At 44.8% G+C, this 27,930-nt stretch overlaps 3 protein-coding genes across 7 annotated transcripts in view; 2 read left to right on the top strand and 1 right to left on the bottom strand.

The window, feature by feature from the left end:
* Positions 1–8,365, top strand: part of LOC110504828 (macrophage colony-stimulating factor 1 receptor 1) — a 33,115-nt gene extending 24,750 nt beyond the window's left edge. For 2 of the 4 annotated variants that reach the window (XM_090219457.1, XM_021583662.3), the window contains exons 21-22: positions 6,160–6,274; positions 6,454–8,365. In XM_090219457.1, the coding sequence (XP_090075583.1) occupies positions 6,160–6,274; positions 6,454–6,615 (277 nt within the window). In that variant the 3' untranslated portion in view covers positions 6,616–8,365. Of the gene's footprint in view, positions 1–6,159; positions 6,275–6,450 lie in introns of all 4 variants that reach the window. The other 2 variants (XM_021583663.3, XM_021583661.3) reach the window with 1 other exon arrangement.
* Positions 8,366–8,612: 247 nt separating this feature from the next.
* On the bottom strand, positions 8,613–22,107 carry hmgxb3 (HMG-box containing 3). The gene is made up of 20 exons (XM_036970479.2): positions 21,879–22,107; positions 19,477–19,651; positions 17,916–18,090; positions 17,274–17,798; positions 17,037–17,144; positions 16,730–16,861; positions 16,284–16,564; positions 15,873–15,985; positions 15,690–15,770; positions 15,437–15,519; positions 15,242–15,343; positions 14,977–15,123; positions 14,408–14,736; positions 13,171–13,430; positions 12,858–13,042; positions 11,450–11,669; positions 11,130–11,263; positions 10,919–11,038; positions 10,492–10,701; positions 8,613–10,265 (listed from the first exon to the last, which is right to left on the bottom strand). The coding sequence occupies exons 2-20, from the start codon at positions 19,626–19,628 to the stop codon at positions 9,660–9,662; spliced, it is 3,963 nt and encodes a 1,320-aa protein (XP_036826374.2). The 5' UTR covers positions 19,629–19,651; positions 21,879–22,107; the 3' UTR covers positions 8,613–9,659.
* Positions 22,108–22,242: 135 nt separating this feature from the next.
* Positions 22,243–24,837, top strand: LOC110504829 (SLC35A4 upstream open reading frame protein). 2 transcript variants are annotated; one of them, XM_021583665.3, is made up of 4 exons: positions 22,243–22,384; positions 22,783–22,881; positions 23,076–23,315; positions 23,667–24,337. In XM_021583665.3, exons 1-3 carry the CDS (start codon positions 22,313–22,315, stop codon positions 23,271–23,273), a joined length of 369 nt encoding a protein of 122 aa, XP_021439340.1. In that variant the 5' UTR covers positions 22,243–22,312; the 3' UTR covers positions 23,274–23,315; positions 23,667–24,337. The 2 variants fall into 2 exon arrangements, with proteins under 2 accessions (XP_021439340.1, XP_021439341.1); XM_021583666.3 differs by having other exon boundaries at positions 22,332–22,384; positions 23,076–24,837.
* Positions 24,838–27,930: the final 3,093 nt, after the last annotated feature.

Below are 27,930 nucleotides of genomic sequence, written 5' to 3'. Positions count from 1 at the left end.
GTCATCAGCAAACTTAATGATGGTGTTGGAGTCATGCCTGGCCGTGCAGTCATGAGTGAACGGGGAGTACAGGAGGGAACTGAGCGCGCACCCCTGAGGGGCCCCCGTGTTGAGGATCAGCGTGGCGGATGTGTTGTTACCTACCCTTACCACCTGTGGGTGGCCCGTCAGGAAGTCCAGGGTCCAGTTGAAGATGGATGTGCTTAGTCCCAGGGTCCTTAGCTTAGTGATGAGCTTTGAGGACACTATGGTGTTGAACGCTGAGCTGTAGTCAATGAATAGCATTCTCACGTAGGTGTTTCTTTTTGTCCAGGTGTGAAAGGGCAGTGTGGAGTACAATAGAGATTACATAATCTGTGGATCTGTTGGGGCGGTATGCAAATTGGAGTGGGTCGAGGGTTTCTTGGATAATGGTGTTGATGTGAGGCATGGCCAGACTTTCAAAGAATTTCATAGCTACAGATTTGACAGTCATTTTGGCAGGTTACCTTAGTGTTCATGGGCACAGGGACTATGGTGGTCTGCTTGAAACATGTAGGTATTACAGACTCAGACAGGGCAAGGTTAAAAATGTCAGTGAAGACAGCTGGTACGTCCTGGTAATCAGTCTGTGAATATTGGCCTTTTTAAAGGTCTTACTCACATCGGCTGCAGAGAGCATGATCACACAGTCATCCGGAACAGCTGATGCTCTCATGCATGTTTCAGTGTTACTTGCTTCAAATCGAGCATAGAAGTAATTTAGCTCGTCTGTTGGGCTCATTTAACTGGTCAGCTTGTGGCTGTGCTTCCCTTTGTAGTCTGTAATATCCTGCCACATCCAACGAGTGTCGGAGCCAGTGTAGTACGATTTGATCTTAGTCCTGTATTGACACTTTGCCTGTTTGATACTTCATTGGAGGGCATAGCAGGATTTCTTGTAAGCTTCCGGGTTAGAGTCCCGCTCCTTGAAAACAGCAGCTCTAACCTTTAGCTTCTACATCTGCATTGCTTGCTGTTTGGGGTTTTAGGCTGGGTTTCTGTACAGCACTTTGTGACATCGGCTGATGTAAAAAGGGCTTTATAAATACATTTGATTTGATTGATAGCTCAGTATGAATGTTTCCTGTAATCTATGGCTTCTGGTTGGGTTACAGTGCCTTGCGAAAGTATTCGGCCCCCTTGAACTTTGCGACCTTTTGCCACATTTCAGGCTTCAAACATAAAGATATAAAACTGTATTTTTTTGTGAAGAATCAACAACAAGTGGGACACAATCATGAAGTGGAACGACATTTATTGGATATTTCTAACTTTTTTAACAAATCAAAAACTGAAAAATTGGGCGTGCAAAATTATTCAGCCCCCTTAAGTTAATACTTTGTAGCGCCACCTTTTGCTGCGATTACAGCTGTAAGTCGCTTGGGGTATGTCTCTATCAGTTTTGCACATCGAGAGACTGACATTTTTTCCCATTCCTCCTTGCAAAACAGCTCGAGCTCAGTGAGGTTGGATGGAGAGCATTTGTGAACAGTAGTTTTCAGTTCTTTCCACAGATTCTCGATTGGATTCAGGTCTGGACTTTGACTTGGCCATTCTAACACCTGGATATGTTTATTTTTGAACCATTCCATTGTAGATTTTGCTTTATGTTTTGGATCATTGTCTTGTTGGAAGACAAATCTCCGTCCCAGTCTCAGGTCTTTTGCAGACTCCATCAGGTTTTCTTCCAGAATGGTCCTTTATTTGGCTCCATCCATCTTCCCATCAATTTTAACCATCTTCCCTGTCCCTGCTGAAGAAAAGCAGGCCCAAACCATGATGCTGCCACCACCATGTTTGACAGTGGGGATGGTGTGTTCAGTGTGATGAGCTGTGTTGCTTTTACGCCAAACAAAACGTTTTGCATTGTTGCCAAAAAGTTCAATTTTGGTTTCATCTGACCAGAGCACCTTCTTCCACATGTTTGGTGTGTCTCCCAGGTGGCTTGTAGCAAACTTTAAACGACACTTTTTATGGATATCTTTAAGAAATGGCTTTCTTCTTGCCACTCTTCCATAAAGGCCAGATTTGTGCAACTGATTGTTGTCCTATGGACAGAGTCTCCCACCTCAGCTGTAGATCTCTGCAGTTCATCCAGAGTGATCATGGGCCTCTTGGCTGCATCTCTGATCAGTCTTCTCCTTGTATGAGCTGAAAGTTTAGAGGGACGGCCAGGTCTTGGTAGATTTGCAATGGTCTGATACTCCTTCCATTTCAATATTATCGCTTGCACAGTGCTCCTTGGGATGTTTAAAGCTTGGGAAATCTTTTTGTATCCAAATCCGGCTTTAAACTTCTTCACAACAGTATCTCGGACCTGCCTGGTGTGTTCCTTATTCTTCATGATGCTCTCTGCGCTTTTAACCTGTTTACGATATTGGTTCCCAATTGGGAATCAACCCTCCCACGTGCAGCTGAAACGGTGGCGCATGGAACGCAAAAATATTCTTAAAAATATTTAACCTCCACACATTAACAAGTCCAATAGCTCAAATGAAAGATAAACATCTTGTTCATTTAGCCAGCAAGTCAGATTTCTAAAATGTTTTACGGCGAAAACATAGCACATATATATGTAAAACCACCACCAGACACAGCTCATTTCAATAGCCAAAACATGCAATCAACAAACGCAGGATTAAAAAATAAATCGCTCACTAACCTTTTGAAAATCTTCATCAGATGACAGTAATATGACATATTACACAGTACATATTTTTTTTTTCAATAATATGCCATTTATATCCATAAATGTCCATTTACAGTGAGTTCACCTTCAGAAATTACTCAAAAATGCCCGCAGGAAATCTATGTAGCGCGGCAAGATAACGTAAATAGACATCATAAACTTTGACTAAATATACATGTTCTACATATAGTTAGAAAGATACACTGCTTCTTTATGCAACCGCTGTGTTAGATTTATTTTTAACGTTACAGAAATCGCACACTATTCCATATTGTGAGACAGCGCTCAGTTCCAAGCTACATTTCCACGTAATGTTGGAGTCAACAGAAACACAGATTTAAGCATAAATATTCCCTTACCTTCGATGGTCTTCGTTCAGAATGTTCTGGAAGGCTTCATACTTACCCAATACATCGTTTGGTTTCAAGTCTTGCGTCTTTGTATTAGCTACTGCTAATAACATCAGCTGAAATGCACCCAAAACGTCCTCTGGTCCGGATAAGTTGCGCATCAAAACTTCAAAATTACACATTATATGTCGACTAAACAGGTCAAACTAAGTGCAGAAGCAAGCTTTATGATGTTTTAGACGTGCAAAACAAACTTCAATTCAATCGGCCATCGTCTGCCCTTCTCTTCAGTGCTGGAAACAAAGGAATGGCTGTGACCAATTCGCGCCCATACGCACAGCCTATTCTCTCGTGGCACGCACTAATTTCACTCCCATAGGGTCAATTCTCGCGCGATTTGAACGGCTCTAATGAAAGAGGACATCTAGCGGAAGAGATAGAAAGTGTCCGCAGAATCATAGCTGGTTGGGAAGGGTGGGGGCCATGACGTCAAAGTTGCTCCAACTTTCATGGCCACAAAAACTAGTTTGGAAGAATGCCTGCCCTGTGAGTTCTGCTATACTTACAGACATAATTCCAACGGTTTTAGAATCTTTAGAGTGTTTTCTATCCAATAATAATTTTTATTTGCATATATTAACAATTTTTGACAGATTTTTTTTCCAGTTTACTAGGGGTACCCAATCTCTCCAAAGGGGGCGTATGTCTGCCATATCCTCAACAGGTTTTAACGGACCTCTGAGTCTATCACAGTGCAGGTGCATTTATACGGAGACTTGATTACACACAGGTGGATTGTATTTATCATCATTAGTCATTTAGGGCAACATTGGATCATTCAGAGATCCTCACTGAACTTCTGGAGAGAGTTTGCTGCACTGAAAGTAAAGGGGCTGAATAATTTTGCACGCCCAATTTTTCAGTTTTTGATTTGTTAAAAAAGTTTGAAATATCCAATAAATGTCGTTCCACTTCATGATTGTGTCCCACTTGTTGTTGATTCTTCACAAAAAAATACAGTTTTATATCTTTATGTTTGAAGCCTGAAATGTGGCAAAAGGTCGCAAAGTTCAAGGGGGCCGAATACTTTCGCAAGGCAGTGTATGTACGCACTGTCACTGTGGGGACGACGTCATCAATGCACTTATCGATGAAGCCAGTGACTGATCTGGTGTACTTCTCAATGTCATCGGAAGAATCCCGGAACATATTCTAGTCTGAGCTAGCAAAACAGTCCTGTAGCTTAGCATCTGCGTCATCTGACCACTTTTTTGTAGACTGAGTCATTGGTGATTCCTGCTTACATTTTTGCTTGTAAGCAGGAATCAGGAGGATAGAATTATGGTCAGATTTGCCAAATGGAGGGTGAGGGAGAGCTTTGCATTCATCTCTGTGTGTGGAGTTAAGGTGGTCTAGAGTTTTTTTCCCCTCTGGTTGCACATGTAACTTGCTGATAAAAATGAGGTAAAACTGATTTAAGTTTCTCTGCATTAAAGTCCTCGGCCACTAGGAGTACCGCCTCTGGATGAGTGTTTTCCTGTTTGCTTTTAGTGATATACAGCTCATTGAGTGGGGTTTTAGTGCCAGCATCGGTTTGTGGTGGTATGTAGACAGCTACGACAAATACAGTTAAACTCTCTAGGTAGATAATGTGGTCTACAGCTTATCATGAGATACTCTACCTCAGGCGAGCAAAACCTTAGATACCATGCACCAGTTGTTGTTTACAAATATACATAGGTCCCTGCCCCGTGTCTTACCAGAGGCTGCTGTTCTATCCTGCCAATAAAGTGTATAACCTGCCATCGGTATGTTATTAATGCCACGGCTAACAGTACGGATGACAAAGGCAGAGTAGCCACTCGTCGCGTGATCCTCACAAGGCACCCCGATCTCTTTCCGCGAAATCTCTGTTTATTTCTCCAACGAATGACGGGGATAACGGCCTGTTCAGGTGGTTGGAATATATTGTTCCCATCCGACTCATTAAAGAAAAATTGTTCATCCAATTTGAGGTGAGAAATCGCTGTTCTGATGTCCAGAAGCTCTTTTCGGTCATAAGAGAAGGTAGCAGCAACATAATATGTACAAAATAAGTTACAAACAATGCAAAAAATAATAATAAATAGCACAGTTGGTTAAGAGCCAATTAAAATGACAGCCTTCCTCCCTGGGCCCCAAATGATAAATGTCAGTCAAATATACAGTACCAGTCAAAAGTTTGGACACACCTACTCATTCAAGGGTTTTTCTTTATTTATACTATTTTCTACATTGTAGAATAATAGTGAATACATCATAACTATGAAATAACACATATGGAATCATGTATTAACCAAAAAAGTGTTAAACAAATCAAAATATATTGATTTGTAGCCACCCTTTGCCTTGTAGCTTTGCACACTCTTGGTATTTTCTCAACCAGGTACTTACTTACCTGTTATACTGAACAAAAATATAAACTTGACATGCAACAATTTCAACGATTTTACTGAGTTACAGTTCATATAAGGAAATCAGTGAATTTAAGTAAATAAATTCATTAGACCCTAGTCTATGGATTTCACATGACTGGGCAGGGGCGCAGCCATGGGTGGGTCTTGGAGGGCATAGGCCCACCCACTTAAGAGCCAGGCCCACCCACTGTGGAGCCAGGCCCAGCCAATCAGAATTTGTTTTTCCCCACATAAAGGCTTTATTACAGATTGAAATACTCCTCAGTTGAATCAGCTGTCCGGGTGGCTGGTTTCAGACGAACCTGCAGGTAAACAAGCCGGATGTGGAGGTCCTGAGCTGGCGTGGTTACTCGTGGTCGTGTAGTTGTGAGGCCGGTTGGACATAATGCAAAATTCTCTAAAACGACATTTCTGACAAATAAGCTTTTTGTGGGTATGGAACATTTCTGGGATCTTTTATTTCAGCTCATGAAACCAACACTTTACATTTTGATATGGACATGGAGTGGTTTGAAAGACCATAGAGCTCCATATTGAGACAATCTTCTCCCTGATTCTTGAGGGCCTTGCATGATGTAGTGAAATATAGTATTTTTAATACTGTATTGTGACCAATAACAATATGATATTGATGCCCCACCAGGTATACGATCATGAAAATGTGCTGGAATCTGGAGCCAACAGAGCGACCCACCTTCAGTAAAATCAGCCAGCTGATTGAGAGAGTCCTTGGGGAGCAGCCCGAACATCTAGACCAGGTAACACAGAGAGGGAGATGGATGTTTAACATGGTAGATATCTCTCTTATCAGAATAAAACAGCATCGACGCTAAGGAGAACATAAAACATCTTCCATTGTCAAACTGGATTGACCATACTAAAGCATTATCTGAAGATAGCAGTACCCTAACTTCTAGGTGTTCTCCTCTCCCAGCAGTACCAGAACATCCAGCAACAGGACATGGTGATTGAGGAGTTGGAGCCGTGTGATGATGATGACGACAAGACAAAGTTTTGTGATGGCTCCTGTGACCAGTCCTGTGAACATGAAGAGGAGGAGCAACCTCTGATGAAGACCAATAACTATCAGTTCTGCTAAAAACTCCCTGGCATCATCAAACTATCCACATTCTGATCTGAAATTCTTCATTCATTCTATCTTCTGCTCACTGTAGAATCATTCTAGGAGCGTATATCCATAGAAATGGAATTGGGATATTTTCATAAAGCAATGAATGCCTGAAAAGCAATTTTTAAGTTCTCTTTTGGCTTGTAGATATACAGGCAGCTGAAAAAGTAATGTGACTTGCTATATACTGTGACTTGAGATACCATGTCTTACACAGGAGATAATTGATCTAATCACAGATAGTGCCTTAGTTCTTAGTTATGTACTTAATATATGTAATGCCTTATTGTATGTTCATTAATTACTTTTTCTTCTTCTATGGTTTGAGATGTTCTCTTTTAAGTCTATGCACCAACGATGGACCTACCCTGAACATACTGTTCTGTCCACAGGCTTCTAGTTATTTCCTCTGTTCGTACATACTGTGCTGTTGGCACTATGGTGAGATTGAACAGACTGTTCTGTCCACAGCCTTCTAGCTATGTCCTCTGTTCGTCCATATTGTTTTGTTGCCACTATGGTGAGATTGTTGATTTCTTAGTTGTAGAAAAGAATGCTGCTGTGGTGTTTTAATTCACGTTTGTCAGCGGGTTCACTTCCACATTGTTGAACAAGCTTTTTTTAACATGCTATATGCAGTTTTCAGAGGCAGCAACAAAACAGTAGCAAACAGTGCAGATTTTTGAATGTTTGCCTATATATGTTGGGCCAGTAATTGAAAGGTCACTGGTTCAAATCCCTCAAGGTGAAAAATCGGTTGCTGTACCCCAATTGCTTCAGGGACGTCATTAATAATGGCTGATCAAGGCTGTGACCCCACTCTCTGTGGGTGTCTCGGGGAGAGTTGGGATAGAGAGAGAGACATGATGTAACATTATATGCTATGGTAGGGAACGATCAGGATGAAAGGAAGGTAAAAATGTGGATCCAAGTATGGACAATACAAACATGTGTTTGATGGCCATGTACTGTTATAATCGCCACCCGGCACAGCCAGAAGAGGACTGGCTCAGAGCCTGGTTCCTCTCTAGGTTTCTTCCCAGGTTCCTGCCTTTCTAGGGAGTTTTTCCTAGCCACCGTACTTCTACATCTGCATTGCTTGCTGTTTGGGGTTTTAGTCTGGGTTTCTGTATAGCACTTTGTGACATCGGCTGATGTAAGAAGGGCTTCATAAATAAATGTGATTGATTTATTTGATACCATTCCACTTATTCTGCTCCAGCCATTACCACAAGCCTGTCCTTACCAATTAAGGTGCCACAGACCCCCTGTGATATCTATACCGCTCAATATTTTGATGTTCATCATCAGTATGATAAAACGTGTGAATTATGGCACAAAAAAATGGCTTCATTGTTTTGAATGTAGCATTCAGCTAATACTGCCTACTGTAATTACCACGATGTCAGATAAAAGCTATAAGTCAGTTAAAGTCTATATGTCAACTATAAGTCAGATAACAGTTACTTGGATTGTTAGCAGCTATTCTGAATACTGTTGCAGTGGAAATGAGAGAAAAGTAAGAGATTTCTAGGTAGTGTATGTATGGTGTAATGTAAATTAATAAATGTTTATTTTCACTATACTGCTTGAAAGCCAAAAACAGATTCTTTGTCATTAAATCCTTTGTTGTTTGCTAACCAAATCACTGTACTGTCTTGGAAGGAGTGTAATTATATTCAGACAATATGCACAAAAAAAATAAACTTAAATAAAGATGTCTCGCTTCCCTTGGATATACATTATATTTCCCTGTGGACTTGTTTCAACAACATTTCAGCCTACTCCATAGTACGTCATACGACAGTGAACAAAAATCTACATTTCAGTGATTTCTTTACCTCAGTTCCCGTTTCAGATGAAAATGCCTTCTCTGCAATCTTCTGAAGTTTCATTCCCTGTTCTCATGGGAGGTTGAGCAATACCAGACCACCTAAATAGGAAGTAACAATCCCACAGAAACTTGATTCAACATTAGGAAATACTTTATTTGCTTTATTTATAATTCCTTAAGCAAAATTATTCAGAAATGTCTACCGTCACCATATATTTTCATACCCCTTGAGTGGGTATCAAGTTCCATCCGCAAACTGTAATAACTATGTCCATCACAGTTACATCATCAAGTCAATCATTGTCTTCTTTAGATTCCATTCAAGCAGCTGAGAGTAGATGATAGAACAGTCCTGACATTCAGAGCCACCCCTCCAATAGGAGCTCAGGCAAGAGTCTCCCGTGGTCAAAAACCCAATCAAAGGCCACAAGAACTACAGATTCCATCAGCCCATGAGGCAGATGTGAAAGGTTGTTTACCTTGAATACATTTCAGCCCAAAGGGCAACGAGTGAGGTACCAGAAGATAGCATAGAACAGTGTGAAAGGTCTTACTGAGGATGAGAAAGCACGAGGACTCATTAAATACAGTTATTAAATAATCATAATAATTATTATACTTCTAGAAAGAACATGATGCACTCCAACAATGAAGTTAGTCAACATAAACAATGTTTTTAAACGTTGTTATCTATTCTAAAACTGTGTGAACTTTCCTTCAGTCAAAGTAAAGCAGAGAGCAGTTAGTAACAGTCACGTTTTTACACTCTTCACTGGTTCTGCTCCTCTCACAAACAAAACAAAGTGCCATTCTTTCATTTCAAACCAGCAACAAAGTCTCTGCTGGACTGATAAGTTACAGACTATCTGTCTGGTTAGCAGCAACACCTCTGTTTCTTTGGAAACACTCAAAGCATATTTTTGCACAGTACATTCAAGGACTACCAGCCTCCCCACTACACGCTAGCTTTTCTGAACCAGATATCTCCATATATATTATATATATATAATATATGTATATAAATAGCCTTCTTTCTAAAAAAAGGACTACCTCATAATAATATGGGCCACATGTCCATAATATTAAACATTATCCCCCAACGTCAGAAAGTTATATTGGTTTGTTTACTTGTTGGGTCACAGCACAAAATAAGTCTCCAAAAAGCCACAGTCTGTCACTCTCAGAGAACCACTACCTCCTCATACCCAGTGTCTCCCTCCACCCCCCCGTCTCCTTCCCCCTCCTCCCCTTCCTCTGTGTTGATCTGTGCCACCCCCAGCCTGTAGAGGGCATCCCTGATCACCACCTCCCCAGGCTGGCAGGCCTTCAGCACTGTGCTGATCTGCTGGTCCACCACCTCCCGGCTGGACAGGAAGTCCTGCAGACGGTTGTACAGGTAGTAGTAGGCCGTGTTGTCAAAGGCCAAAGGTCGCCGCCGCAATGATGTCACCAAACCCTCAGAACATTCCTCCTCAGTGACCTCTGACCCTTCTGTCACCTCGGCTTCAACCTTGAACCCATCCTTCTTCTCCTCCTTCCCTTCGTCCTCTTCTTTCTCGTTGTCTCTCTCTAGGTCTTGTACCAGACTGCAGTAAGGTTCCAGCTCATTGCAGAGCCCCATTGAGTGGTGGTCCAGACAGGGGGGCTCCTGGCCATCTGTAGGCCCAACAGGATGCACTATCCAGCGGGAAGAGGACTTGGTAACAGGGTGGACCTGGGGGTTCTCCACCACGGAGGACAGGTCAGCACAGTAAGGCTGGTCCTGTAGCTCAGCACACGACACAAACTGATGGCGAGAGAGAGGTGAGATAAACAATAATAACATCCACAGTACCTAGTTTATCTATTATGTAAATAGAGACCAATTCATTCTTCAAATTGTATTGTCATATCAGCATATTACAGGTTAAAAAACCTTCCGACACCATCCTGATTTGACCTCGGTTTCCCTCCTAGTAGAATAATCAGACGTTAATAACTAAGTCCTTTCCATGCCCAGTGTGAGGGCCTACCTCTGGTTTGTCCATGGGATCAGAGAAGCAGCCCTGGTTCCTGCCCCACATGGTGGAGGCCAGCTCAGGGTACTGCACGTCTGTACACAGTGCCACCTGGCGGGCAGAGTCGGTAACGTAGACGGGAGGCCAATACCGGGAGGACACCAGCAGGTCCACGTGGTCGCGTGCCGTCTCACCCTTCACCAGGTACTTGGAACCACACACCACCTGGAGGAGTATGGGAAAAGTAGTCTTCTATAATCTGTCTGGTTCTCATTATGTTTTTATTGGTCAATAGATTTTGTTATTGTGTGAGGCCTGATTGGCTAACCTATCATTTTTCATAGACTGACAGACTAAATGCTTGATTGACAGAGTAATAGTTGAATGGATTCTGGTGGACGACTGATTGATTGACATTGATGGGTGAGATGTGTGGGGTTACCTGATGGGGGCAGATCTTGGACAGCTTGCCTGCTGTGAGGTGTGGAGGGGGCTGGGGGGCCGTGGAGAGGCCGTTCTGAACACACGTACACAGGGAGATCAGAGAGACCAGCAACTCATCCTGACAGAGAGAGAAAAGACATGTGTCAATCTCCTAAACACACACAATCAAACCAGAAATATACATACATAGAGATATCACAGACACACACCTTGTTGCTCTCTGGTGCAGTGATCTCGCCACAGCATTCCAGTATGGCTTTGAGCTCCTCTGCACTGTGCTCATCCATTCGGTCCGGTCTGAGTTGGCCCTCGTGGATCAGACGCACCAGAACAGATGGGTCACCTGGAAAACACACACACACACACGCACTAGAATTTTACACACTAACATTTTGATTTATTATTATTTATTATTGATAAACAGGGCATGAACAAGTAATGATCAATGAAATCTCTGAAAGACTTGAGAATGATGTTTATCCTTCCAGTGATTGGCTTATTCCCCATCCCTGAGAGAGTGACTTCCTACCTGTGTGCTGTGTGAGGAGCAGGGCCTTGTCCTTCTCTGTGTTGATGACAGTGGAGCTCCTCATTAGTGGTGGGATGAAGGGGGCGATGATGGAGGCGTCGACCCGGGTGATGGGGACGCTGCAGGGGAACGCTGCCTGCTCGATGGCCTCACTCTCCATGGTCAGCCAGAAGTCATCCACATGCACCTTGTCTGGAGCCCCGAAGTCTGGCCACGTAAACTACAGGAGGGAGAGCGAGACACAGGTATCAACATGACTACAACACTATGCACACCAGACAGCTTGACTGTCCTGGAATCAGGCAGGCTAAAACAAATTAAGTAAAGAAAATCATCTTTAATTCTCTATTTTGACTGTTTGGATCTGTGGCTCTTTACAGTCTCTTCCCTGACCTCCCATCTCCCCAGTCTCTCCCTGACCTCCCGTCTCCCCAGTCTCTCCCTGACCTCCCATCTCCCCAGTCTCTCCCTGACCTCCCATCTCCCCAGTCTCTCCCTGACCTCCCGTCTCCCCAGTCTCTCCCTGACCTCCCATCTCCCCAGTCTCTCCCTGACCTCCCGTCTCCCCAGTCTCTCCCTGACCTCCCATCTCCCCAGTCTCTCCCTGACCTCCCGTCTCCCCAGTCTCTCCCTGACCTCCCATCTCCCCAGTCTCTCCCTGACCTCCCATCTCCCCAGTCTCTCCCTGACCTCCCGTCTCCCCAGTCTCTCCCTGACCTCCCGTCTCCCCAGTCTCTCCCTGACCTCCCGTCTCCCCAGTCTCTCCCTGACCTCCCGTCTCCTCAGTCTCCCCCTGACCTCCCGTCTCCTCAGTCTCCCCCTGACCTTCCGTCTCCCCAGTCTCTCCCTGACCTCCCGTCTCCTCAGTCTCCCCCTGACCTCCCGTCTCCTCAGTCTCCCCCTGACCTTCCGTCTCCCCAGTCTCTCCCTGACCTCCCGTCTCCCCAGTCTCTCCCTGACCTCCCGTCTCCTCAGTCTCCCCCTGACCTCCCGTCTCCTCAGTCTCCCCCTGACCTTCCGTCTCCTCAGTCTCCCCCTGACCTTCCGTCTCCTCAGTCTCCCCCTGACCTTCCGTCTCCCCAGTCTCTCCCTGACCTCCCGTCTCCCCCTGACCTCCCGTCTCCTCAGTCTCCCCCTGACCTCCCGTCTCCTCAGTCTCCCCCTGACCTTCCGTCTCCTCAGTCTCCCCCTGACCTTCCGTCTCCTCAGTCTCCCCCTGACCTTCCGTCTCCTCAGTCTCCCCCTGACCTCCCGTCTCCTCAGTCTCCCCCTGACCTTCCGTCTCCTCAGTCTCCCCCTGACCTCCCGTCTCCCCAGTCTCTCCCTGACCTCCCGTCTCCTCAGTCTCCCCCTGACCTCCCGTCTCCTCAGTCTCCCCCTGACCTCCCGTCTCCTCAGTCTCTCTCACCTCCACATTCCTAAGCTCCAGTACGTTGTGTGTGTACCGCTGGGCGATCTCCATCTTGGGGGCGATGCCACACACACCACAGATCATGTCGTTGTAGTCCCTCACGGTCAGACACTCAAAGGCCCAGTAGCCACTAACCAGGAGCTCCTGGACATGGGCCAACTCCTCAGGACTCAGAGTGTGGACTGATTGATATGGGGGGGGGGGGGGAGAAAAAAAGAGAGAAGAAAGAAAGAAAACAGAGATATTAGAGACATGAACAGAACTCTGTTGAAAACCCTCTGAACCGTATGTTGCTCCAAGAAAGTCTTACCAGCGTGGTTGTGGATGTGGTCCAGGATGGTCCTGACTATCTGGTTAGGATGCCGGCCCAGTTTGATCTGACTCCGGATCTTAAAGAACAGGTCCAGACTCACCAGCAACCTGTTGCCAACATTGAACAGACCTGGGTGGAGGTCGGTGAAGCTGTGCAGGGCCAGACACTGGGGGTTGAGACACACCTTCAGCTGGAGAGAGGCTGTCTGGATCAGAGAGTCAGTCAACAGCCAGCAGTCCTCCTGCCCTGCTAAAGAACTATGGTACAAAACACCAGAGAGAAATGATAGAGAGACCTTTCCTGAAACCACACTATGAAATATGAAAAATGTCCAGAAATGTCCAACCCCTGAGCACCAGAAACATCCAACCACTGTGCACCAGAAACATCCAACCACTGAGCACCAGAAACATCCAACCACTGAGCACCAGAAACATCCAACCACTGAGCACCAGAAACATCCAACCACTGAGCACCAGAAACATCCAACCACTGAGCACCAGAAACATCCAACCACTGAGCACCAGAAACATCCAACCACTGAGCACCAGAAACATCCAACCACTGAGCACCAGAAACATCCAACCACTGAGCACCAGAAACATCCAACCACTGTGCACCAGAAACATCCAACCACTGAGTACCAGAAACATCCAACCACTGAGCACCAGAAACATCCAACCACTGAGCACCAGAAACATCCAACCACTGAGCACCAGAAACATCCAACCACTGAGCACCAGAAACATCCAACCACTGAGCACCAGAAACATCCAACCACTGAGCACCAGAAACATCCAACCACTGAGCACCAGAAACATCCAACCACTGAGCACCAGAAACATCCAACCACTGAGCACCAGAAACATCCAACCACTGAGCACCAGAAACATCCAACCACTGAGCACCAGAAACATCCAACCACTGAGCACCAGAAACATCAAACCACTGAGCACCAGAAACATCCAACCACTGAGCACCAGAAACATCCAACCACTGAGCACCAGAAACATCCAACCACTGAGCACCAGAAACATCCAACCACTGAGCACCAGAAACATCCAACCACTGAGCACCAGAAACATCCAACCACTGAGCACCAGAAACATCCAACCACTGAGCACCAGAAACAACCAACCACTGAGCACCAGAAACAACCAACCACTGAGCACCAGAAACATCCAACCACTGAGCCATAATAAACCCAAAACTACACAAACAAATATTTTCTCACCTCTGTCCTCCCTTGAATAGCGGGTAGTGACACAGAGCACAGTGTGTGGCTGCAGACTCATAGAACCGCGGCCAGCCTGACTGGACCTGCACCTCCCCCAGGCCCCCGCCTTCCCCTAACACCTGGTCCCCGGCCTGGGTGGTGGTCGTGGTGAGGACCACCTGGGTAGAGTTGAGTTCCTGGATGAGGGCCAGGGTGTCATGGAGCTCAGCCTCACTCTCAGAGATCTGCAGGGCCTGGCGCAGCAGCTGCAGGGTGGACTGGCGCTGAAGCTCCCTCTGGGCTGGGGACAGGGTCCGGTACGGGTCTAACAGAGCTACTGAACCACCCTGAGTGAGTGAGAGAGAGGAGGGTGATAGGATGAGGGAAAATAACAGAGAGAGGGTTGGAGGATGAGAACAGAGAGATGAGAAAGAATTCAGACAGACACAGAGAGAAATACAACAACACCAAAACATAGACCACATCCTAAATGGCACCCAATTCCCTATAAAGTGCACTATTTTTGACCAGAGCCCGATAGGGTGCCATTTCAGACACACTCATAGTGGGATTCTCTCCAGACTGACCTGTGCCTTGGAGCCCTTGGCGTTCTTCCTGGACAGCTCCAAGCCACAGCAGGGGCACTCCGCAGGCTTGTGTCTGTTCTTATAAACATAGCCACATGACGGGTTCTTACAGCGACCCCTGCCCCGCGCCGTAGACAGACCCAGGTCCTGACACACACACACACACACACACGACATACAGTTATACAGACTACACTGAGCCTGCTAGAGGATGTGTGTGGATGGCGTATGCTCCCCAAAATGTAGTTAAAAAGGTGCCACTAACCAGTGTGGAGGTAGAGTTCTGTTTGAGAGGAACCACTGAGAGGATCTTCCCTACTTTATCAGTTACAATATACTGGCTTCTGTCCACAGGAGTAGGGAGAGTCTATAGGACAAAACAACACTGAGAAACCTGGAGACAAACACATAATCAGCATGGTTCAGCAGTGTGTGTGTGTCACTGTGAGTTTGTGCGTACCTGTTCCAGAGGTGTTGTTGTCACGATCTGGCCGAGCTGTTTCAGAGTGTTAGGCTTCAAACCTGCGATCATCTCACTGAGCTCTGTGGTCCAAACACAATCACCACATCAAACACGTTTGGTTACCTCAGAAACAACTAGTGTCACTTCCCTTAGATCAAAGTAACCACTTTGAAAACGAGTACCTTTAGCTTGGCTTGGGTAACCATTTTATCATTAAAACATATTATATAGGTACATGTGTATATCATACCTGTGGTTGATTTGCTGCAGTTGGTCTCCTCAACTTTGCCTTTATGAGGAGGGACAGTAATCCACTGGACTAAGGCCCGGCCTAGTTTCAGACAGACAAATGTGTGTTTACACCCCAGACAGCATTCATCTTAACAGACTGACCTGAAATAAGGTTTTTGTATCTGCCCACAGCAGTGCCCACCTGTGTTGAATGGGGCTGGGAGGATGGCTCTCACAGGTCGCTTTTGACCAACCACACTGCTCCTTTCCTGTACTTTGACCCTGGCACCAGTCACAGGTGTTCCAACCAAAGCTCTGCTCAAAGACAGAACAACTGAAACTTTAAAAAAAAACGTTCTCTTTAACCAATCAAAACATGAAGCCCACTAAGAGAAATACTCTCACAGGGCTTGTTTGAAAAATGGTTTCTTAATGTGACCATTAAATGATAAACCATAAAAGAAGGGCTAAATTAAATCCAATCTGTCGTTCTGCCCCTGAACAGGCAGTTAACCCACTGTTCCTAGGCCGTCATTGAAAATAAGAACTTGTTCTTAACTGACTTGCCTGGTTAAATAATGGTAAAATAAAAAATAAAAAACTAGATGCTCACATCATAGTAGTTGTCTGTGTCCCTGACATCGCTGGAGCAGGCTGTATGACTCCCTGGCTGTTGTCTCTACCTCCCTCTAGTGGTGGTCCTGGTGTAACTGCACGCTGCTGCCCTTGTCCTCTGGGCTCCCGCGGTCCTCTCCCTCCCTTCCTCCATCCAGACACCTTACTGTTCTGATCATCAGAGGGAGGCACACCAGTCTTAGGGGGGTACCCAGGGTTTTTGGGTGGTTTCTGGGCATAAGTCTTGAATGAAGCAGCAGCACCTGGAGTCTTTACCGCCTGAGACGTAAAACGTGGAAAGTTTGTCATACCTCGGAACTGTGAAGTGTACGACTCAACCAATAAACTGTTAAGTGTATTTTCCAACCAATAAAATGTCATCTTTACTTCAACATTCATATTATGATGGAAGAGATGTTTAAGCCAGGGAATGTGTAGACTTACAGCGGGCACCCACTTGCCCCCCAGGTGGTTGCCACAATCAGGACAGAAGGGTGGTTTGTGACGGGTCACGTAGACAAAGGAGCAGCCCGCTGTCTGACAGCTGCCCCGGCCTCTTCTGGTGTATTTATTCGACTAGCGACAAAGATGCTTTAGTAAGAATCTGCTAGTTACAGAGAATGTCTGTCTGGTCAAATGACATGTGAGTACATAATACACTACTGTAATATATTGCTTGATGATCTAATCAAAGAAAATTGGATAACGGTAAATTGATGCAGTGGAAGAAAATCAGTCTGAGTAGTTTTACCAGTTTGTATGAGGGATTAGTGTCCTGTATCACCCTAGCTCCTACAGGTACCATGACAACAGAGGCTACAGAGCTGGCTCCTGGCAACGTCCTGTGCTCCATCAGATCCTGGGGAAACAAGCGTTTTATCTACCATTACTGCATTGAACAAACAGACAAGGCAAATGAATAGTAACCCTAGACTGTTGAATGATCAGCAGTAAGGTAAGCCAACTCCCTGTGTCGTTGCTAGCTAACCTGATTGGGTATGATGGTGACCAGCTCTGTTTTCACGTGCTGCACCGACGTCCCGCCCACACGCCTCCCGTCAGTCGCCATTCCAATGACACTATAGCCCCCGCCCACCATCCTGGGCTCCTCCTCCTTGAGCAGCAGACCGGCTGACGCCAGGTGAGGTGCATTGTGGGATTCGTGGGCGGCAGAGACTGAGGAAGAGGAGTGATACGATGAGGAGAGGACCCCCTGCAGGGCCCCGGAGTGTGTCAGGGTCACAGCCTTTTCGTCTGTCAGGCCCTCGATGGCGATGCACTGCTGCGACAGCTCCACCTCGCAGCCCAGCACCAAGGGAGGGTACTGGGGGGAACCAAGGGACAGGGAGGGCATCACCCCTTCCCCCACGGGAGAGTCCAGCCCCTCCATACACACCTCCAGCTGGGAGCCTGTCCTGTCGTCTGACATGGCCCCCTTGGGCAGGAGGACGTAGTTTGCCCTGGGGAGGATCCTACGGAAGCCTGGGAGCTCCTGGGAAGGGCCCATAGATGACTATGGAGGATACAGAGAGATGGAATAGTGTAATCATTATGACTAGGGCTAGGAGTTTCTCCTGACCACATGATCTTAGATAACAGACACACTGGTGGAAATATGAGGTAACCGTACCGTGTCCGTCCCTTCCTTCTCCAGCTTGGCCTTCTCCAGGTAGTAGCCCTTGTCTGCCACATTGAGCCTCTTCCAGCTCACACTGATCCTCTTGTTGATCTCAGACTGGGGCAGGCTGGGGAACTCCTGCTGCATGGTCTGATGCACATCAAAGTAGTACAGCAGGTAGGCTGATCTGGAGTTGAGAGATCAAAACGTGATGAATATATGTCATCTTGTCTCATACAGCAGTCAACTCAACACAAAGATTGGGTCACTTGGTTTAGCTTTCTCCGCCTATCCACTCAATCCAAATGAAGTGCACTCAAGTCAGTGTGAAAATAGTATGTCATCTGGGTAATTCTTGAATTGCGGTGGTAAATGCCTTCACTCAACTTTGGCACCACGTTTAAAAACCTTTACAATGACAAACACATGACAAATAATACATGTCCTGTTTAATTGAACTGTTATTTAATAAGAAAACATATGTAAGTCCTTTATACTGCAACACATCTCTTTGTATGCATTGTAGAAAATACTGGGGGCAAATTGGCTTGTCCCATTGGTGTAGAGGTGTAGTAACATGTCTTGGGGATTTAGAGATACACTACATGGCCAAAGGTATGTGGAATCCCTTCAAATGAGTGGATTCTGCTATTTCAGCCACACCCATTGCTGACATGTGTATAAATTGAGCACACATCCATGCAATCTCCATAGACATACATTGGAAGTAGAATGCCCCGTACTGAAGAGCTCAGTGGCTTTCAACGTGGCACCGTCATAGGATGCCAGCCTTCCAACTAGTCAGATGGTCAAATTTCGGGCCCTGCTAGAGCTGCTCCGGTCAACTGTAAGTGCTGGTATTGTGAAGTGGAAACACCTAGGAGCAACAACGGCTCAGCCGCAAAGTGTGAGGCCTCACAAGCTCACAGAACGGGACTGCTAAGTGCATAGTTTTGGCGGATGTCAGGAGAACGCTACCTGCCCCAATGCATAGTGCCAACTGTAAAGTTTGGTAGAGGAAAAAGAATGGCCTGGGGCTGTTTTTCATTGTTCGGGCTAGGCCCCTTAGTTCCAGTGAAGGCAAATCTTAACGCTACAGCATACAATGACATTCTAGATGATTCTGTTGAATGAAAGCAAATCCCTGCAGCAATGTTCCAACATCTAGTGCAACGTTTTCCCAGAAGAGTGGAGGCTGTTATAGCAGCAAAGGGAGGGACCAACTCCATATTAATGCCCATGATTTTGGAATTAGATGTTTGACGTGCAGGCTTCCACTTAGATACTTTTGGCCATGTAGTGCTTCTATTATTTTGAATGCTAGACAGTGAAAAAAACATATTTAATATATTGTATAGATCAATAAAAACAAAGAAGGCTTTTTAAAAAAAAAAATGTTACTTGTACAATGTGTGTCCCTCAGTTTTATGTCATCACTGATTCCAAAGATATTCAAGGACCTTGAGCATTGTCGCCAGTGGAAAAGTGTTTTCGGGGTGGATATTAAATACGACCCATCTGCATTGATAGGAGGCGTTGGTGTTTGATTGTCTGGGAGCAGTAGGTAGACTACCTGGGTTTCTTGGGTTTCTCCATGATCTCCCCCTGCTGAGCCTTGTTCTTCTTCCTCTTCTTGGGAGAGGTGACCTCCATCAGGGTGTAGCAGCTCTCCACCTCCTCCGTCATCCTCCGATCAGTCTCCTCATACACCTCCATGGTCTCCATGGCTAAAGGGAACCGAGGAGAGCCTGGGGAGGTTCAGTAACATTGATTCATTTATTTTGTGTCCATGTGAAACAGAACAAATAATGACAAGGGGATAGGTATTAGGGCTACAGGAGCTATGTACATTGTTTATTAATACATCGAGCACCATCATGATAAGGAAAGTATAACATGTAGGCTACCATTAGGCAGGTGGCCTAGTGGTTGGAGCGTAACCCTAGGTTGCTAGATCGAATCCCCGAGCTGACAAAAAAATCTGTTGTTCTGCCCCTGAACAAGGCAGTTAACCCACTGTTCCTAGGCCATCAATGTAAATAGGAATGTGTTCTTAACTGACTTGCCTAGTTAAATAAAGGTTAAATAAAAAAAAATATCACAATTATGTTATGGCAATGTAGATAAATGTATGGCCTTCAAAACAAGAGATAAAAGGCCCTAGCAGCTGTGCAAACTCAATCGCAACTATTGGCAACATTGAAACAAGGAAGCGCTGACAGAAGACAACAGCAGACTACCTGCCTGACAGTGCACCAGTGGAGGCTCCTCAGACGAGGAAGGGGAGGAACATCCTCCTCAGTGAATTTCATTAAAATAGTAAAACATTAAACAAAGTTATCCTTTTTAAATAAAACTATACTAAATATATTCACGTCACCAAATAATTGATTAAAACACACTGTTTCGCAATGAAGGTCTACAGTAGCCTCAACAGTACTCTGTAGGGTAGCACCATGGTGTAACTGGAGGACAGATAGCTTCCATCCTCCTCTGAGTACATTGACAATACAAAACCTAGGAGGGTCATGGTTCTCACCACCTTCTATAAAAGTTATACAGTAATTATAACAACTTCTGTAGGACATCTTCCAACCTATCAGAGCTCTTGCAGCATGAACTGACACATTGTCCACCTAGTGCATAAAACGTGGTGAGTAGTTCACTCAGAGAGAGAGAAAGACAATAGTTGAACAGCTTTGAACCAATTTCTTCAAAAATGAAGGAGAAGCAAGAGAAAGAGAGAGATATTTCATCATTCTTTTCACTTTCTTAGCTAGCGAATGCAGCTAGCTAGTTTAGCCTACTCAAACACCAGCTCAATCCTATGTTAGCTAGCTGGCTATGGCTATCCAACACAAAACGGGAACTCTTCCAAGTCAAGGTAAGCTTTTGGTTTGACTAATTTATTGCCATCGGGGCCGGCCGGTGTAACTGCTAAACTTCTTACTGACGTTACTGCATGATTGTTGCGGGTTTATTAACACTTAACACTAGTTCTATTAGCTATGTTGATTATGATATTACTTTAATATGGTGACAACGATGTAGACTGTGTAGCCATTATGATATGGTTTGGTTAGGAAAGGTTTTTTCGGCTGGTCACATACAGATGATGTGTTGTGCATAGAAGTCCACAAGCGAAGGGAAAACATGAGGACGGTGCGTAGATGCGAGAATTAATACAACGTGGCTGCTATGAAAGTGAACAGTGTTTACGTGTACTCATGGGGTCTTCATTCTGCCGATACGGTTGAAAACGGAAGCAAACGGAACTAAACATACCTGAATTTGTCCATTAGAAACTCTCGTTTACAACTGTTGGACTAATGATTACACCACAGGAGGCTGCTGAGGGCAGGTCAGCTCATAATGCCTTGAATGGAGTAAATGGAATGGTATCAAACACATGGAACCATTTAATTCAATTCCAGCCATTACTATGTGCCTGCCCTCGCAAATTAAGGTTCCACCAGCCTCCTGTGAATTACACCCTCAATTAGTACATTTCTCTCGACCTGTGTGTACTTATGTTGTGAACTTCCATTGATAGGCTTGGTTGTAGCAACGTCATGATGGATATACGGAAAATGTTTGTATCATGTAGTAGCCTAAACTGATGTCACATTGAACTGGGTGAATGGAATATGATTGACAGTCATCCAATATGATGTAATATAAATAAAGCCATGCTCATAAAAAAATAAGAATCGTGCTCCCTCAATTTAAGGCACCGACCGACCGCCACTGCAGTGCACGTGGGGAAAAATGTGACTATGGACATTCCCGGGAAACGACCGTGAAGTAGAGTTAAATGCAAACATACAAAAGTTGCAAATAAAGTACGGAAAACAACAACACAGCGGATACAACTTTCTAATTACTCTCCCTCCCATGACATTCTCTGATAATTCGTGTATCCTAATACTGATTTGGCGAATTATCCAATGAGAAGCCTCCTTGTTGAACCCTTACCTCTGTTGCCCTGAATAACTCTCAAACTAGATCTGAGATGGCTTCAAGCGACGCTGAAACTGAACTGCATCGCTCACATTGCCTAGAATAAGTATATTTCTCTATATTTTGCCTTAAACTGGGCTACTTCGTTTTTAATCTAAGGGCCTCAAAGCACTCGATTTGTCCTAGTCTTGCAGCAAACATGGCGCTGTGTTGTTATGGTTGTCAACCAATCCAGTGAAGGAATGAACAAAAAAAGGCCAATCAGAAAATACGTTTTAGACACGTGAAAGCTGGAAGAGGTAGACGTTTCCATAAAGCACAGATCTAGGATCAGTGTACCCTGTCCATATCCAACTTGATGAGCAAGAGGTAAAATAGCTCAACTGACTTGCAATCAGTACAACTTTAGGCAAAAGCAAATAATGTTCCAGGCAAGATAAATTGCTCTGATGTTGCTTTCCACTCCAGGCATACGAGTAGATCACAGAACATTCAATCGAGCAAAAATGGCGGATGACAAGGTGAGAAGTGATTTTTGCCTCAATCGTATTATTTTCTATATATATATATTAGAACAGCATGATCGAGCTCTTCCTACAGCAACATGCTTTAACTCAAAACCGGACAGGCTAGTTTGTTGGTATTCGGGTGTGTAGAAAAATAAATACAATACAGGTACACAAACAAAGTGTCTTTAATAGGGCGTTGAGCCACCATGAGTCGCCAGAACAGCTTGACTGCGCCTTGGCATAGATTCTACATGTGTCTTTAACTGGAGCAATGCGACACAATTCTTCCACGATAAATTCCATAATTTGGTGTTTTGTTGATGCTGGTGTAAAAGGCAATGTGGTGCCAGTCAGTGTTACCTATGCTCATTGTATTAATTGAAAGTATAACTTATTTGTATGTGTTCTAGGATCCTTTCAAACAGATGAAGGATCTCAACCAGCTCAAGAATCAGCTGGAAGACATCCAGAAACGTGTGCAGAGTGAATTTGCAGAAGGAATCCCGCAGGTATGTTATTATCCAAAGTTAAAAAGTAGATGAAATTTCACCTTATGAAACAGAACAGCAGACATACTCAGTCCTGAAAAATCATAAAGGATCAACTATTAATTATTTATCATTAAAGAGTTGTAATATCAAGGCATATTTTTGTATTTTGTGTGCATCCTTTGTCCTGACTGTTGTTTGCTGTTCTTCCTCAGGGGGGCTCTGTGCTGGCATCTCCCTTCCTGAAGGGCTTCCTGGCTGGCTATATGGTGGCCAAGCTCCGCTCCTCAGCTCTCATAGGAGTGCTACTGGGAACATTCACAGGCATCTACGCTGCACAGAACTATCAGGTTCCCAACATCGAAAGCACCCTGAAAGACTATATGAGTTTGTTTAGAAAAGGACCCAAGTAATGGGAAGAACCAGGCCTAGGCTTCATCTTCTAACTGCCTGAGGTGTGTGGCACAATCACCATGTCTCTTTGTCAGAGGCTCAAACCTCTCCTTTGTATACTGTAAAAAATTATATTTGGTTTTAACTGGATTTTGGTGTGAAAGAGTGAGTTTGCTTTGGGTTTTGTGCAAATGTTAAAGGGTAAATCTGTCAGTGCCCTGGGAAAATATATTTTATTCTCTGCTGATCAGATTATAAAGTGGATAAGGTTATGTGCCTTGAGTGTAAGGTTACATTGCAGGGGTGTTTGACTGCTTGCCTTAGTAACGTTGCCTGGTGCAGCCATCTAGGCCTGACTTACCGTACTGAGAATGAGTGTGATCCAGAACATGGGGTCTGGGTTCCTGTTGCAGCAGGTGGTGGATGAAGGGGAGTCTTCCTGGCCACTCTGCTCCTGACTGGGTACCTGTCTGCCCTGCACATCTCCCTGTCCCTAGGCTGAGGACCAGGTGAGTCCCAGCCTTCACATCATAGCCTGAGGCCTTGTGCTGGTCTACTATTTCATCTCAGGGCTAGTAGCTGTCTACACAGAGCGGTTGCTGAAGAGCCAGCGACTACCCCTGTACCTGCATGTGTTTGGAGTGGCCATCAACTGGGTTTCCCACCTCTCCAGCATGGGGGGGAGAACAGGGTTTCCTGGAGGATTACTCAGGGGTGGTGTGGGCCATTGTGGCAGGGCAGGCAGCTAACGGGTTGCTGATGTCAGTACTATTTGTCAGGCTATTTGTCATCTTCTGGTCTATGCTGGTCAACACCCTCCTATCCTGGGTTCTACTGGGCCTACGGTTCACCCCCTTTTTTCTTTTTTACGTCTATGATCAGCCTGGAAGCCTAGCTGTACTACAGGTAGCAGGACTCTGCCTGAACATACCTGTGTTATGGACAGTGGACCTCTGCTGAACTCTCATTCCACTGCTCCACCACAATCTCTGGCAGCATTATTTACCAGATGATGCATTGACATTCAGGTTGGAATGTTTTTTTTACGATATATATATATATATATATATATATATATATATATATATATATATATATATATATATATATATATATATATATATATATATATATATATATAATTTTACTTTAGTGATTCAGTATTTTTCATTTAATGTCCTAAATAGTTTTAGTTATTTGAAGATAAAATTATGCAATAGAAGCTGTACTTTAGGTGAGTCTTGCAGACCCTTCCATCACATTGTCACTGGTTTATTTGCTACCCATAATGCACACTGCCTATTTTTCAACTAGCCTTTGTTTTCCAGTTTAATCGAATTCTGCCGTATTCATACTTGTCTTTCCTTCAATATATCATTGGTGGACTCATAAATAGTTGGGTTTGGGTAATACGTCTACATTACACAACACTTGAGTGGTGCTATGATTGTCAGTATGGGTATTTATCATTTCCTCTGCCAAGTAAAATGTCAAAGATACAATATAGTGCAGAAAGTGTTTATGAAATATTTCATTTTATTTCTTTAGTGTTTTCTATTCAAAATAAAATGCCATAAATTCAAATATTTTCCCTTTTTGTCACTGTTGCTTGGATACCCTGTCTCATGAGGTCATCCCACACACAGGATGTCCTTTAGCTAATCAAATCAAATTTTATTTGTCACATACACATGGTTAGCAGATGTTAATGCGAGTGTAGCGAAATGCTTGTGCTTCTAGTTCCGACAATGCAGTAATAACAAGTAATCTAACTAACAATTCCAAAACTACTGTCTTGTACACAGTGTAACGGGATAAATAATATGTACATAAGGATATATGAATGAGTGATGGTACAGAGCAGCATAGGCAAGATACAGTAGATACATATGAGATGAGTATGTAAACAAAGTGGCATAGTTAAAGTGGCTAGTGATACATTCGATGATATAGAGTACAGTATATACGTATGCATATGAGATTGCATTGTAGCATTGTTTGAAGTGGCTAGTGATATATTTACATCAATTCCCATTATTCAAGTGGCTGGAGTTGAGTCAGTGTCAGTGTGTTGGCAGCAGCCACTCAGTGTTAGTGGTGGCTGTTTAACAGTCTGATGGCCTTGAGATAGAAGCTGTTTTTCAGTCTCTTGGTCCCAGCTTTGATGCACCTGTGCTGACCTCGCCTTCTGGATGATAGCGGGGTGAACAGGCAGTGGCTCGGGTGGTTGATGTCCTTGATGATCTTTATGGCCTTCCTGTGACATCGGGTGGTGTAGGTGTCCTGGAGGGCAGGTAGTTTGCCCCCGGTGATGCGTTGTGCAGACCTCACTACCCTCTGGAGAGCCTTACGGTTGAGGGCGGTGCAGTTGCCATACCAGGCGGTGATACAGCCCGCCAGGATGCTCTCGATTGTGCATCTGTAGAAGTTTGTGAGTGCTTTTGGTGACAAGCCAAATTTCTTCAGCCTCCTGAGGTTGAAGAGGCGCTGCTGCGCCTTCTTCACGATGCTGTCTGTGTGAGTGGACCAATTCAGTTTGTCTGTGATGTATATGCCGAGGAACTTAACTTGCTACCCTCTCCACTACTGTTCCATCGATGTGGATAGGGGGGTGTTCCCTCTGCTGTTTCCTGAAGTCCACAATCATCTCCTTAGTTTTGTTGACGTTGAGTGTGAGGTTATTTTCCTGACACCACACTCCGAGGGCCCTCACCTCCTCCCTGTAGGCCGTCTCGTCGTTGTTGGTAATCAAGCCTACCACTGTTGTGTCGTCCGCAAACTTGATGATTGAGTTGGAGGCGTGCGTGGCCACGCAGTCGTGGGTGAACAGGGAGTACAGGAGAGGGCTCAGAACGCACCCTTGTGGGGCCCCAGTGTTGAGGATCAGCGGGGAGGAGATGTTGTTGCCTACCCTCACCACCTGGGGGCGGCCCGTCAGGAAGTCCAGTACCCAGTTGCACAGGGCGGGGTCCCAGGGTCTCGAGCTTGATGACGAGCTTGGAGGGTACTATGGTGTTGAATGCCGAGCTGTAGTCGATGAACAGCATTCTCACATAGGTATTCCTCTTGTCCAGATGAGTTAGGGCAGTGTGGTTGAGATTGCATCGTCTGTGGACCTATTTGGGCGGTAAGCAAATTGGAGTGGGTCTAGGGTGTCAGGTAGGGTGGAGGTGATATGGTCCTTGACTAGTCTCTCAAAGCACTTCATGATGACGGATGTGAGTGCTACGGGGCGGTAGTCGTTTAGCTCAGTTACCTTAGCTTTCTTGGGAACAGGAACAATGGTGGCCCTCTTGAAGCATGTGGGAACAGCAGACTGGTATAGGGATTGATTGAATATGTCCGTAAACACACCGGCCAGCTGGTCTGCGCATGCTCTGAGGGCGCGGCTGGGGATGCCGTCTGGGCCTGCAGCCTTGCGAGGGTTAACACGTTTAAATGTCTTACTCACCTCGGCTGCAGTGAAGGAGAGACCGCATGTTTTCGTTGCAGGCCGTGTCAGTGGCACTGTATTGTCCTCAAAGCGGGCAAAAAAGTTATTTAGTCTGCATGGGAGCAAGACATCCTGGTCCGTGACTGGGCTGGATTTCTTCCTGTAGTCCGTGATTGACTGTAGACCCTGCCACATGCCACAAGCTCAGCCAATGTTACAGAGGAAAGAGGGAGAGAACATTTGCAGATACAGATTTTTGGATTCACTAGGTTTAGTTAACTTAATGTATGCAATAGCAATGAAATGCATCATTATTTCAGTGATTTAAAATACATTTTCTTAAATTAGGATCTAGGACAGGGATGGGCCCTCGGATGAATTCCCCCAGTTGGTGTCTAAACTTACTGTTGAGTTTGAATAGTAGATTTCACAAGGTGCAGTTAAGACATTTCGCTGTGTGCATCAGCAGTTTTTCTCTTGTAATGTCAGTCACTGACAGTCACTCAATTAGCCCATGCCCATCCTCAAACAGTCTATTTTGCAAGCTCTGTCAAGTTGGTTGAGTATGGCTGTCCAGCAATGATCAAGTTTGCAATAGATTTTTAAGTCGATTTAAGTCAAAACTAACTAGGCCACTAGGGAACATTCAATGTCGTCTTGGTAAGCAACATAACCTAAAACAGAAATATGTCAAGAGAATTTAATTCCAATGATAACTCTTACCAATCCCCGAGATCTGTAAGACCACGAGTTTAATAATAAGTCAAAGACTCAGCTTATGCAAAAAGATAGTACAGTTTATTCAGAGAACGTTCTAAAGTCAAGAATACAAAGACATCCAATTTATAGCTACCCACATACATACACACAAACAGTAGGTATCCTACGCACATACATACACACAAACAGTAGGTATCCTACGCACATACTTCCACACTAACAGTAGGTATCCTACGCACATACTTCCACACAAACAGTAGATATCCTACGCACATACTTCCACACAAACAGTAGGTATCCTACGCACATACATACACACAAACAGTAGGTATCCTACGCACATACAGTGCCTTGCGAAAGTATTCGGCCCCCTTGAACTTTGCGACCTTTTGCCACATTTCTGGCTTCAAACATAAAGATATAAAACAATTTTTTTTGTGAAGAATCAACAACAAGTGGGACACAATCATGAAGTGGAACGACATTTATTGGATATTTCAAACTTTTTTAACAAATCAAAAACT

Source organism: Oncorhynchus mykiss, chromosome 25 (genome assembly GCF_057628025.1).
Source record: "Oncorhynchus mykiss isolate SJ-2025 chromosome 25, ASM5762802v1, whole genome shotgun sequence".
In the NCBI taxonomy this organism is placed as follows: domain Eukaryota; kingdom Metazoa; phylum Chordata; class Actinopteri; order Salmoniformes; family Salmonidae; genus Oncorhynchus; species Oncorhynchus mykiss.
The sequence above is the reverse complement of the archived record's forward strand: the minus strand, read 5'-3'. Positions and strand labels throughout refer to the sequence as shown.

Excerpts from the sequence above, each read along its gene's own strand:
- hmgxb3 (XM_036970479.2), bottom strand. The coding sequence starts at position 19,628 with ATGGAGACCATGGAGGTGTATGAGGAGACTGATCGGAGGATGACGGAG. Across the intron at positions 15,986-16,283 it reads ACACAGACAACTACTATGAT|AGCTTTGGTTGGAACACCTG; the intron begins GTGAGCATCTAG and ends GTCTTTGAGCAG. Across the intron at positions 10,702-10,918 it reads CCAAGATCTGCCCCCATCAG|GTGGTGTGTGGTTCCAAGTA; the intron begins GTAACCCCACAC and ends ATACTCCTCCAG.
- LOC110504829 (XM_021583665.3), top strand. The coding sequence starts at position 22,313 with ATGTTGCTTTCCACTCCAGGCATACGAGTAGATCACAGAACATTCAAT. Across the intron at positions 22,385-22,782 it reads CAAAAATGGCGGATGACAAG|GATCCTTTCAAACAGATGAA; the intron begins GTGAGAAGTGAT and ends TATGTGTTCTAG. Across the intron at positions 22,882-23,075 it reads TTGCAGAAGGAATCCCGCAG|GGGGGCTCTGTGCTGGCATC; the intron begins GTATGTTATTAT and ends GTTCTTCCTCAG.